The sequence below is a fragment of the Phyllopteryx taeniolatus genome, chromosome 14 (genome assembly GCF_024500385.1).
Source record: "Phyllopteryx taeniolatus isolate TA_2022b chromosome 14, UOR_Ptae_1.2, whole genome shotgun sequence".
Taxonomy (NCBI): domain Eukaryota; kingdom Metazoa; phylum Chordata; class Actinopteri; order Syngnathiformes; family Syngnathidae; genus Phyllopteryx; species Phyllopteryx taeniolatus.
Window position 1 is genome coordinate 22988140 of NC_084515.1, and position 13892 is coordinate 23002031.

Here is a 13892-nt window from a genome sequence, read left to right on the forward strand (position 1 = left end):
TTGACATCTTACTAAAGTCTTTAAGAAGAGCAAACTACATCAACACATGATCTTTTTCTTTTCCTCCTTTCGTGGGGATTTCAAGTTGCAAGCTGTTGTTTTCCATTAATTTTTTCCCACTTGATTAGAGACAGTGAACCGAGACAGCTTGTGAGGGCTGTTTAGGGCTTGTCGTCGCAGTGTTTTTGCACACCAAATATTCTGAACTTCGGTATTTAAGATGGTTTTGCGCTTTTGTTTGTGGAAGGCTAACAAATATAATACTGAGGAATGTAAAATAAAACAAAAAACGGATCATTTGGGAGAAGCTAGCAACCGCACGAGCCATTGTTTTAGTTAACTCGCCCTGAGAGCGCAGCCATCGTATGTGCCCATCCTGTCTACCATTGCGTTTAAACTTGGGGCAGTACGTTCACCCGGAAAAGCATGGCGATGCAGAGTTGAAAGGAGTTGTGTCCTACGTGACTTCATAGCGTGGCTCCACTCTTTGTAACTGACTAGCTCAAAGTCAGCCTTTGATCATCCAAAAGCTCCAAAATAGAATAGGCAATGTGTCGCAATATTTTTCATTGGCATAATGTGTACACGATCGGAAAAGTTCTCCTCGTTGCTCCTCACTTTGTCCGGCCTATGCTTCGGATGTTATGGGGTCAGTTAAAATTCATATTTGCATTGTTTATATGTTATGTAATACATGCACATAACTTCCAGCAAGTTTTCAACCATAGTTCAGCTAACAATTTGTTTTGTATGACGCATATTGAGTCCTCCCCAAACATACCCGAAGCTCAAGACACCGGGGTGTGGTTACTTTATCTACCGCAAGGGCTACCCGAAGTGACGTTGCAATTGACAAACATAGCGCGCTACACAGTATACACAACGGAGAGCAACGTGTTGGAATATGTGGAGGAAGAGGATTTCGACGTACAGGAACACCCAACTGAACTTGTCATCGCGAAAGCGTACGTTTGAGCCAATCAGGAGGTTGGAACAGTGATGACGACGAGCAGCCAAGTAGCACCTGTACAATAGAAAAAGAGAGTGGCTCGATGTGACGGAATGTCAAAAGCATGGCAACCTAGGGGTGCCAATATTTTTTAGCACGACTATACGTATTATATATTCATATATGTTTCAGTAACCATAATAGAGTCGTAGGTCTTGTCTGCGCCGCTTCGTTGCTGCACTGTGGCGGTTGCGAGATTTAGTTCTCTTGCTGGTGATTGAGGTCCCGATGGCCGTAGGAAAAATAGTTGGCACCGCAGCTGGTTTCCGCCTCTACCTCTGTATCCAATGCTTTCTGCTAAGTCTTTCTCAAAACACGCCAGTTCGAAGTGATCAGCACAGTTTGGAATGCTTGCTAGGCACCCATAGCTGACCGCGTTTCTTGTTGTCTGTTGACTTTCCCTATCCACTTGTCAACCCGAAAAAAAGAATAATTTTGCCGCTGCCTGTACCATTTGTACAACCAAATGCCACAATAAACCATCGTGACATTGTTAAATCATATGACAACAAATATACAAGGACTAACCCTAGCACACAACGCCGAATGAACAGGATGTTTGGCTTGTGTGACTTCACAGCGCCGGAAAGAGACGAAGACTGTAAGGCACTGGATGCAAAAAGCAGAAGGCGCATTCTGCATCACATTTATCAATTTAACTGCTGTATATCTGCTATATAATCACTTTGAAATGGCAGTGGTCGTTTGTAAAGGGGTTCTAGAGTTATCAAGAAAAAGTTTCAAGTCTTTGTCCTCTGACCTTTTAGTGTTATTGTTAAGCAATATCTTTATATTTTATTTGACGTTCATGCTCCGATTTAAAATAAATAAATTAGAACTTACTCATCAGTTACTCAGTACTTGAGTAGTTTTTTTTTTACTTAGTACTTTTTTAATTCTTACTCAGATTTGTTTGGAGGACTACTTGTTACTTGAGTAATATTTTTCAGAGGTAACTGCTCATATTTGAGGACAATATTTGGCTACTCTACTGACCTCCGATGCTAGCAACCATGAAGTGGAAAGATACTAGAATATTAATTGTTGAAACTATGTCACAATGACGGGCGGCACGGTGGACGACTAGTTAGCACATCTGCGTCACAGTTCTGAGGACCTGGGTTCAAATTCTGTCAGCCAACGGACTACGGGCCAAAAGGCCCTTGTACTGTAATCGTTCCAAAAGAGAGAGACAGAGAGGAGACAGACTGAACATAAAGGAACTATGAAGAAAAAAAGGTTATAAATCCATCAAATGTTCCTATCTACGCAACTCACCCAACCACACCACTAACTAAACACAATTAAAGCAAACACCAGTTTTCTTAAACAGTGGGGCAAAAACGTATTTAGTCAGCCACCAATTGTGCAAGTTCTCCCACTTAAAAAGATGAGAGAGGCCTGTAATTTTCATCATAGTAATACCTCACCTATGAGAGACAAAATGCGGGGGGGAAAAATCCAGAAAATTGTCTCTTCAGGCAGTTCCTTTGACCTCATGATTCTCATTTGCTCTGACATGCACTGTGAGGCGTAAGGACTTATACAGACAGTTGTGTGGCTTTCCTAATCAAGTCCAATTAGTATCATCAAACACAGCTGGACTCCAATGAAGGTGTAGAACCATCTCAAGGATGATCAGAAGAAATGGACAGCACCTGAGTTAAATATGAATGTCACAGCAAAGGGTCGCAATACTCATGGCTGTGTGATACTTCAGTTTTGCTTTTTTCATAAAACTGCAAAAAATTCAACAATTCCTTTTTTCTATGTCAATATGGGGTGCTGTGTGTACATTGAGGGAACAAATGAAGTTAAATAGTTTTAGCAAATGGCTGCAATATAAAAAGAGTGAAAAATTTAAGGGAGTTTGAATACTTTCTGTACCAACTGTACCAATGATGAAAATTACAGGCCTCATCTGTGGCTGTGTGTGTGTGTGTATACACGTATTATGGCCCCAACCGTTGTGTGTGTGTGTGTGCACGTGCACACACACACACACACACACAGCGGCTGAAATAAGTATTTAACACGTCACCATTTTTCTCACTAAATATACTTCCAAAGGTGCTATTGACCTGAAAATCTCAGTAATCCATACATACAAATAAAGTAGCACAAACAAGATCAGAAATTAAGTTGTGTAATAATAATAATAGTGAAAAATTATTGAACACGCCAACTGGTATTTATTTAATACTTTGTACAAAAGCCTTTGTTTGCAATGACAGCTTCAAGAAGCCTCCTATATGGAGAAACTAATCGCTCTGGTGTGATTTTGGCCCATTGCTCCACACAAGCAGTCTTCAAATCTTGAAGGTTCTGTGGGCTTCTTTTATGGACCGTGAGTTTCAGTTCTTTCCATAGATCTTTGATTGGATTCAAGTCAGGTGATTGGCTGGGCCATTCTAGGAGCTTTTATCTTCTCCTTTGAAACCAATTGAGAGTTTCCTTGGCAATATGTTTTGCATCATTATCCTGCTGAAATGTCCACCATTGTTTCCTTTTTATCATCCTCGTAGATGGCAGCAGATTTTTGCCAAGAATATCTCTGTACATTTGTCCATTCATCCTTCCTTCAATAATGTGAAGTTTACCAGTACCATTTGCTGAAAAGCAGCCCCACACCATCATGTTCCCACCTCCGAACTTTACTGTTGGTACGGTGTTTTTAGGGTGATGTGCGGTGCCATTTCTCTTCCAAACGTGGTGTGCATTATGGCATCCAAACAGATCGATTTTGCTCTCATCTGACCAGACTGTATTCTCCCAGTATTTAACTGGCTTGTTCAAATGTTGTGAAGCAAACTTTAAACACGCTTTGACATGCTTTTTCTTCAACAATGAAGTATTGTGTGGTGAGCGTGCATAGAGGCCATGGCAACGGAGTGCATTACTCACTGTTTTCCTTGTGACAACAGTGCCTGCTAATTCCAGGTCTTTTGAAGCTCTACACAGGTTGTCCTTGGCTCTTGGACATCTCTTCTGATTATTCTTTGCACTCCGCTGTCAGAAATCTTGCGAGGAGCACCTAATCGAGGCAAATTCATGGTGGTATGATTGGCTTTGCACTTACGTATTATGGCCCCAACCGTAGTCAACTTGGTAAACTTCAAATCATTGAAGGGAGGATGAATGGGCAAATGTACAGAGACATTCCTGACAAAAATCCGTCAATCTACGAAGATGATGAAAATGAAACAAGGGGTGGACATTTCAGCAGGATAATGATCCAAAACATACTGCCAAGGAAACTCTCAGTTGGTTTAAAAAAAATAAATCAATAAAGCTGCTAGAATGGCATGTTTGGATGTATGGATTACTTGGGTGGTTCCCAACATCTGGTGAAATTTTCATTTCAATAGCACCTTTGGAAATATATTTAGTGAGTAAAATGGTGACGTGTTAAATACTTGCTTAAGCTACTGTATGTGCCCTGCAATTGGCTGGCGACCAGTTCAGGCTTGTACCCCGCCTCTCGCCCAGAGTCATCTCGGATAGGCTCCAGCTCGCCCGCGACCCTAATGTGGATAAGCGGTACGGAAAATGGATGGATGGATGGATGGATGAATGGATGGATGGATGTTACAATGACGGCAGTTTCAAATTCACTCATTTTGCAAGCCTTGTGCCATTTATTGCCTTTTTCATTCAATCAACAAAGCGCTTATATGTCAAAGTTAAACCATCTCACAGTCTGATTTTGGCCTATGTTATGCGTACAACAGTAGAAAAACAAAGATTTTGATGGCATGGGACCTTTTACGAAAAATTACAAAAAATTATGAAATTTGTATTTTTAAACTTGTTTTTTTTCCCACGACTCTTCAGTTTCTAAAATGTTGAAATTGTGGCAACAGTTAGGTTCTGGTTGTAAACCAATAATTAAACATGAAAAAATACTTGAGCAAACCAGTGTCATTTGTAGTGTGACAAACAATATCTCTAATTTTAACATCATTAACATGTGCCCATTTGTTTGTCAGCGTGAGGGTGTGCTCGGTGATGACGACTCTGCGGATATGGACGGTGACAGTGGGCGTGGCTTTGAGGAGTATGAATGGGCAGGACAGAAAAGGATCAGAGCAACTGCGCTTCTGGAGGGTGGCTTCAGAGGTATGCACGTACACACAACATGTCTGGGCTTTTTTTTCTACAAACAAAGCCGTACATTATGAAAATGAGGAAGGAGGAAGAAGAATAATAGTCTTTTTTTTCATGAATAAATGCATATTCATGAACGGTCCTCTGCATTTAATGCATCACACCAGTGGACACAGCAAACACAAACAGTTATTGGCACACACTGGAGAAGTAGAGAAATTAGATCCCGATGAGAAGTTCAGGCATATGTGTCTTGCTCAGGGACACCACAGCCATGGGTCCGGGGCGATGTTGGCGGTTGAAGGTGGATGGTTCATTGCCACATCCACTCAAGCGCTGTCTATCAACACTTGGTGAAACTGATGTTTTTTGTCTTCTGCCCACAATCTTCTTCCCACAGTTTCTGCCAGTAGTTGACTGGCAGATCTTAAAGGTCCCATATTTTGGCTATTTAGACCTCCATAGAGTGACTCTTTAAAAAACACCTTGATTTGTCTTCCGAGTGCCCAGAAAAGGCACCTCTGACAGCTACACTGTACTTTTGTTTGACCCAGTCTTCTATTAGCTTTGTCCATATCTGGCTAAGACCGCGTCCCCTTTCCTTTGATTGGTTGCCTCTTTGTAGAAGACCCTACCCCCACTACTTGTGAAATCACACGCGTTTTGTTATATTGACAGCACTAGCTCGGTCAGGAGCCTAGAAGTAGGCGGAGATCTTCGCTAGTGACGTAGATAAGCTTAATAAATTCGAATGACCTGATTTCAGGCCTCTCGGCAGAAAAATCTCAAACTAAGGAATGCGTGGATGATTTTAATTAATATTTCACATTTACTGAGGTACTATAGAGCCAATATAACATCCCAAATACTAGAAAAAGTCAGTTTGGTAAAATATGGGACCTTTAACGTATTAGCCAATCGGAAGTATGCGCGTGCACACAAAAGCCCAGCTTATAATGCATTTTTAAACAAAAATATAATTATTCTCTATTCTCTATAATCAGTGTGTGAGTGTGTGTGCTTAACAAAGGACAGTCAGCCATAGCCAGCTCTGATAAAAATAGTACATTCGTTGATAATCTTATCACTCATTGATGACATCACCACCAAGCCATCAATTATGCTTGTCAGTAAGTGTGCAGATCCATGTGCGCAACTACAGTTTGGATTCTAAAACTCTACAAAGGTAGTGCTATGTATACAACCCCTGGCCCTGCTCCCACTTTCATGTTACTTCTGCTGCTTGCCCCCTTTTCCCCTTGTTCAAATTCATTCTTAACACACTCATACCAGTCCTCACCTGTCTCCTACCCATGGGAGGCAGACAAGACAGATCAATGATGAATCTCAGCTAAACCGCACTAAAGAGCAGCATAAGGGTTTGGCGGTAGCTCCCCCAGCCATCTATCTCCTTCATGCTCCCTCCTACATCCGTCTCTCTCACTCTTGAGCGTTGGTAAACGAGTAGACACTGGACCCTTCTGCCGCACTCTAATAGGGCACCTTGTGATGTGGCACAGATAACTGATGTGGCCTGGGGAGAAGGACTTGAAAAGCCTCCCCCCCCCCCACACACACACACACAGACACACACACTAGCGGCAAAAAGCTCAGAAGGTGGATTTTGTCATGAAAGCTATGCAGTGGTTCCAAGAGACGGCACAGAATCCATAACCCTCTCGAGGAAAATGTCTGGCTACATGAATTGAGATGCTGCTTGGAGTATCCTCAGCTGGCAGGATGAAGAGAGGCCCTGTTGCTTTGACCAGACATTCTGTTCTTTCGAAGTGAAGGAGAGGCAGGCAGGAGGAAATCGAACAAGCTCAGTTTATGATTCATCTCTGTGAAGTTGAAGACTTTGCTATGTGTCTCGCAGGGGCTTAGCCATATTGAAAGAACCCTCCTTGCACCAGCAGTTCTGCTTTCTGTTTGTTGTCTTCCTGTTTCTGAAAACGGAAGTAGGTTTTATTCTACCTTTTATAGTTTGCCATCAAGAATATTCACTATGAGCCATATTCTCCAATGTGCGTTAGAGGGGAAAGGCAGACAGCTGTCGTGGCTGTGCAAATTCTCCCGTTGACTTCATTCTGCCATTTGCACACCTTAATTAATCAATCATAAACCCGAAAATGTGGGTATTTCCTGTCAATCTGATCTTGCGCCTATTCTCCCGTCCACTTAAGCACTCGTCCTTGAAGGCTTCAGAGGCTGTAGTAAGTACTGCACCCCAGGAAGGTGAAGGTTTTCCCCCAGTTCGTTCTTATAATGCACACGACCTGATCCATTGTTGTTGTCGTCCCCATGGTAATGAGTACATCCGGTCGCGTTTGAGTTGACCAGATAAAGCCCAGTGTTCGTAAAAGATGAGATGCGGTGGTATCGGAATACAAGATTTTATTGCAGTAGTCTGACATAGTCCAATTGTGAAAGACCAAATTTGTCTTGTTTTCTGATCCAGGCATTACGTGTTGTCTGTCTCAAACATGTAGTCTCCCACACCGCCGACATGTTTTAAAAAAAAAAAAAAAAACAGTACAACGTAAAAAGACACATGACAAGGCTAAAAATAAACTAGCTTTTGGATTCAAATGTACTGTACACAATGGCGACGCGGAGTAAATGTCTTTTGCGGAGCAGATCAATGACGTCATTGATCGGATCGGCGAATTATGACATTAAAGCCGATCAAATGCTAATTATCGGCCGATGCCGATCAAGCCGATCAGATCGGTGTAAAGTCTACTGCCTGCTACAAGATTTGGGTCTGTAATGCACCTAGAAGAGCATTTTTTAAATCAACAGTTACGGATATTAAACAAGAAGGCATTCACAATCTTTGTTGTCGTCAATCCAAGAGATTTTAGATTGTGTTGAGGTCAGGGCCGTCAAATTCTTCTACACAGAAATAAGATTTCATCTTGCTTTTCCCCAATTTTTTTAAAGATGTCAACCCACACGTATCATTGAAGTGTGGCGCAGAGAGGAACTGAGACAGACAAATCCTTAAATTTGATGTCAGCCCGTCTGGAGAGACAGAAGAGAAGAAGGGGATTATTTCCGATTGAGAGGGCCAAGAGGCCTTTCGGAATGTGGAGAAATCTCTTCTTTGTAAATTGACTTCAAAGATGACTGTCTCATCTTTGTTCCTCGACTGGTCTCTGGTGCCTCCATCTGACCTGTAAAGGGCAGAAAGATAGTGTGATGACCTTTGACACCCCATCTCAAACTGTCTAAAGGCGGGGGGGGGGGGGGGGGGGGGGCGGGGTCCTGATAATTGCTATGGTAACAGCATGTTGCAGTTCGGATGGATTGGCCCAATTTGTTCAGCCCAGCGATTTCTTTAATCCATCTATGATCTTTCAATCTGTACATATATTGTTCAGGGTTGTTGTGACTTTGTCTTTTGTGCATGGTTGTTCGGGGATATTCTATGAGAATGAGACAAGCTGCTGTGTTTGACTACTTAATTGATTCATGGAAACAATTTATCGAGCAGCGCTGCTGGGTAGGAGGACAGTAAGAACCAATGTGTGATTATATTTGAAGAGAAATATGAAGATTATGGGCCATAAAGAAAGCATAAACTAAATCAAAGAACAATACAGAAACAACTGAGAGGAAGATGAGGTTATCATTCAAAAGAGCTAAGATCAGTTACGAGGAACTGAGAATGAGAGGTAAGATAAAACGGGGTCGAGGGTGACAGTGCATAACTTGAGTGAAAGGCAGTTAGTGGGGCTGACCTTAACCTTCTAGATTAGATTGGCCTGCCAAGACTGCTTAGAGGGACAGATAGAAGTATTGGAAATACATACAAATAGGTCACACACACCACAGTGAACATGCACTGCCTGAGCAACTGCATGTTTTGCCTGCTGAGATTTGTGTTTATATTAAATTGGCCTATAAGCAGTGAAATGCTGTATTACCGCCATCTTGAACCAACATAATATACAGTATATCCTAATCCATGAGAGATGATTCTGGCAACTTTTCACTCTGTCAATTCTAAAAAACATAGGAAATTATATCTAAATTATTAACCTACACTATATTGCCAAAAGGATTGGTCACCTGCCTTGACTCACATGAATTTAAGTGACATCCCATTCCTAATCCATAGGATTCAATATGACGTCGGTCCACCCTTTGCAGCTATAACAAGCTTCAACTCTTCTGGAAAGGCTGTCCACATGGTTTAGGAGTGTGTTAGGAGTGTGTTTATGAGCAGCTGAGTTCTGGAGTAGTTGTAAAGTGGAGATTTTCTTTTTGGGAAGACCAGAGAGCTGGGTATTTTTGTAGTCTAAACGACAGGAGATAAAACTGTGCATCTGCACCTCCGTGTTAGCCTGAGAGAGAAACGGGCAGACCCTGGCTATATTCTTAAGATTGTAAAAGTAAATCTTAGCTACATTCTTGATATGTGGAATAAAAGTAAGCTCCAACTAAAAAATTATACCCAGGTTTTTAACACGTGAGGGTTTAAAATCTTGTAGTTTTGGGAAAAGGTTCTCTCTCCTGGCTTCAGGACCGATAAATAAAACATCTGTTGTGTGTGTGTCTGGATAGTAAGTAATAAGACAGTCCAGTACTTCAGTTTTTTTACACACATTTATATCATGCACTCAGTACCACATATGCAGTTAAAGGATAGAATTTCATCACTCATAAATGAGATTCTTTTCCTTTTCCTGCAGGGAGGGGGGCGGTTAGTCGTTTACTCGACTAAATAGCTATAGGATAATCTATTCTTAAAAGATTCGATAGTGATAGCCCTAGTGCACACAATCAAGGAGACAAGTAGAAAAGATCATTTATCCGCGGTGGATGCACCAGTGGCAAATTCGGGATCCCTCCAGGGCTCTTTCGCCGCGAAAGGAGGAGCCGTTAGCTCGTGACGGTTAACTAGCAGGCTCAAGGAGGCACTGGCCTCAGCCAGCGAGTGTTAACCGCACCGAGATAAGTTGAAAGTTGGCCCAGTCCCTAATGGTAGAATTAGCAACGCTTCGTAGGCCAATGTCCCCAGGTTTTACCATGTTTATTTGAATATACAATGTATTTTTTTTTTATATGCATGTTAGTAGCGTAGATTAGGCCAATTGAGACATCGACTGAGTAGGTTTAGTCTCGACAAATGATCTATAATATTTAAGACACCTCCATGGCGTAATACAGAAATATAAAACTGGTTATTCACTGATTAGCATACTGATTGAGGATAATTGCTCAAAAGTCTTCTTCTTTTCCTCTCGGCTTCTCCCCTTAGGGGTCGCCACGGTGTGCCATCCTTTTCCATGTTAGTCTATCTCTTGCATCGGACTCTCTAACGCTAGCGGCCTTCATATCTTCCCTTACTGCATCCATCAACCTTCTCTTTGGTCTTCCTTTAGCTCTCTTGCCTGGCAGCTTCATTCTCATCATCCTTCTACCAATATACTCACTTAGGTCTCCTCTGGACATGTCAAAACGATCCAAGTCTGCTCTCTCTAACTTTGTCTCCTAAACATCTAACCTTGGCTGTACCTCTGATGAGCTCATTTCTAATCCAACTTGGTCACGCCGAGAGAGAATCTCAACATCTTCACTTCCGCCACCTCCAGCTCTGCTTCCTGTTGTCTCTTCAGTGCCACTGTCTCTAATCCGTACATCATGGCTGGCCTCACCACTGTCTTATAAACCTTGCCCTTCATCCTAGCAGAGACTCTTCCGTCGCATGACACACCGGACACCTTTCTCCACCCATTCCAACCTACTTGGACCTGTTTTTTTCACTTCCTTACCACATTCAACATTGCTCTGGACTGTTGAGCCCAAGTACAGTATATAAAGCTCCTCCACCCTCGCTATCGCTTCTCCCTGTAGCCTCACGCTTACCCCTCCACAGCTCTCATTAGTGCACATACACTGGTTACGGAAAGTATTCAGACCCCCTTAAAATTTTCACAGTTATATTGCAGCCATTTGCTAAAATAATTTAAGTTCATTTTTTTTCCCTCTAGGTGATGGTGGCATATTGGAAAATGGAAAAAAAATGACATTTCATAAATGTATGCCATGGCAGCATACATGAGGTTACGAAAAAGCTGTACCACTTGCATTCCAATATGCCACCATCACCTATGCAACAAGGTTCCCAAAGCATACAGTGCAGTATGCGAAAAGGCGAAGACGTTGCACAGTGATTTGCTAGCGAGCACACTGTTTTTTCGATGTAGTTATGTGTTTTTACTTACATTTTTTACTCCACAACAATAAAAACAAGGTAAACATTGCTTTGTTCTGGAGCTAAAACAGATTGCATTGTCATGTATTTTAATGGGAAGCAACTTGGTTTACAAACCATAAGTAATTTTCCTCAGGAGTCACAGAAAATCTTACATTTTTAAACTGCGGTTCCACTGTTTATCTCAATGTTACACATTAATCTTCGTGACTCCTTTAGGTTTAATCCATGCTCACATCCTTTGGAAGCTTTGTTTGGATTTGAGGCATCAAAGGCTGCAATCCTTGCCAAGGTCCTTAAGACAAGCCGCAGTAGTTTGTTTTCAAAAATACCTGGTGTTGCAATGAGACTTGTATACTGGGAGTGCAGGTTAAATAAGATGGCTGTCAAGTGTCAACACTGTCAAGTCTTACACACACCTTTCTTGCACACAGCACACAGTAGTCCAACTGAGTGCTTGTAGAAATCGGGAGAGGTTTAAGATGGCTGTCTAGCTTGTCACAGGTTACATCTTAAGTCCACACACATACACACACAGCTTCAAGTGTGGGGATTGGCAGTATGAATGTCATTCGCACTCTTAGACCCAAGTACACATGCACACCCTTACCTTTGGTAGAGGAGGCAGACACACACCTTGAAGGAGTCGTGAAGACAGGATTTAAGTGACAGACACGGACGGTCTAAAACAAACACTGAGGAGACTTCTCTAAGTGACGGACACACACAGTTGGTTTTGCGACTAAGTGGAGCTGAATGCACCTGTGAGGGTTTGTCTGGTCGTTCATCATTGGGTTTATAGATGTCCCACACACACACATAAGGCGCCGTGCTCTTTCTCACCACGATTGATTGTTGAGGTCCCAGTCGTCATCAGGTCACCAACAGTAGGCTAAAATTTGTCTTAGTTTCTGCAGTCTGCCGAGTCTGTGACCAACGTTATTGGTCAACATTATGTTCTGAAAAATAGATTTCCTTTTATTACTACCAGTGTTTTTAATGCAACTGTGAAATTTTATATGGCGATTCTTTCCTTGATTTATGTATTTTTTATGAGACAAACAGCTTCGAATGCGCATCAATGTAGAACTTGGAAGGGCTTGCTATATTACTTTTATTTGCTAAAATGGCATGAAGGAAACCATTTAAATTTGTTCTATTTATTTTTTCAAATCTAATAATCTCTCCATTTGATTTTTCTTTTTTCCCCCCCAAAGCCACCGGTTTTGCCACATGTAATATTAAAGAGAGTGGGGCAGACAGCGATGCCGACCTTGACGTAGATGGAGACGACACATTGGAGTATGGTAAAGCCCAGTACACTGAAGCTGACATCATCCCATGCTCTGGAGCTGGAGAGGACCAAGGAGAAGCCAGAGAGCGAGAGGCACTACGGGGAGCTGTGCTCAAGTATGAATCCAAGATCACCCAACACAAAATAAATCTTATCAACGTTGATTGTTATGCTGTCTGTTTTAACTATTACATTTGGCACAACAAACTAAGAAATAGTAAAATTCTAATAAAATATCTCCATCTTGTCATAGTTAGCATGTCAATACCCAAACATCCCTTTCCAGTAGGTGTTAACCTTATTGGTCATGCATTTTAACCCAGGAGTCAAACTATACTGCGTTAATTCAATGATATTTATTCATTTCAACTAGACATTTAATGGTTAATTATTTGAGAATGCTTTTTAAATTAAATTTTAAAGTAGGTGAATAACTTATTATTTTTTTTTTAATCATTTTTTGTAAAACAAAAAAAGTAAAAAATTAAAATTAAAAAAAACGTTTGTCTGTTGCAGCGGAGGCATGCCATCGAACAGAATAACGCCCGAGTTCTCCAAATGGGGAAGTGATGGTAAGAAGACAAACATGGAATTGCAGTATTTATTACATTTGTGGAAGACAACAGCCTTTTGGTCATTGGCCATATTGTGATTCAAAAAGTCATTCTCAAACCATGGCTGGTTGTGTGTCCACAGAGATGCCTTCAACGAGCAATGGTGAGAGCTGCAAGATGGACCCAAGCACTCCCTCATCCTCCACCCCTTCCTCCTCTTGCATCCCACGCACCTGTAAAAACAGCGAGATTGAAAAGTAAGTTTCTGGTCTTCTGGTCAAGTTTAACCGAGTGGAATTGAACTTGCACTCAATCTCAGTTGACGTAAATATATACATTTTGAATTGTACAGACAGCTGTCTTTGGAATTTTTAAGCCCTGATTATATTTTGAGAAGAATGTCTCCCATACCTCAGTAGTCCTCAGATAAGGATTATGTATGACTGCTAGTTGAGCTTTAGTAAGCAAAGGGGACACCTTTTTTTTCCCTAGACAATCGCATGTACATACACTCACCAAGGCACACAGCAAGCAGCCAGTGACACAAACTATCCATTAGAACACCGTGTGTGTGTGTGTGTGTGTGTGTGTGTGTGTGTGTGTGTGTGTGTGTGTGTGTGTGTGTCTGTCTCTGTAAGACCAATGCTTTGTAATTCCCTCATTTCCATCCCCTCATTCATATTCTCCCACAAGCAAACAGTCTCA

At 41.7% G+C, this 13892-nt stretch overlaps 1 protein-coding gene across 2 annotated transcripts in view; it reads left to right on the plus strand.

The window, feature by feature from the left end:
• rnf220a (ring finger protein 220a) overlaps window positions 1-13892 on the plus strand; it is a 168743-nt gene that overhangs the window by 128893 nt on the left and 25958 nt on the right. For both annotated transcript variants that reach the window (XM_061797289.1, XM_061797288.1), the window contains 4 exons: window positions 4999-5128; window positions 12557-12749; window positions 13150-13205; window positions 13330-13444. In XM_061797289.1, the coding sequence (XP_061653273.1) occupies window positions 4999-5128; window positions 12557-12749; window positions 13150-13205; window positions 13330-13444 (494 nt within the window). The remainder of the gene's footprint in view (window positions 1-4998; window positions 5129-12556; window positions 12750-13149; window positions 13206-13329; window positions 13445-13892) is intronic.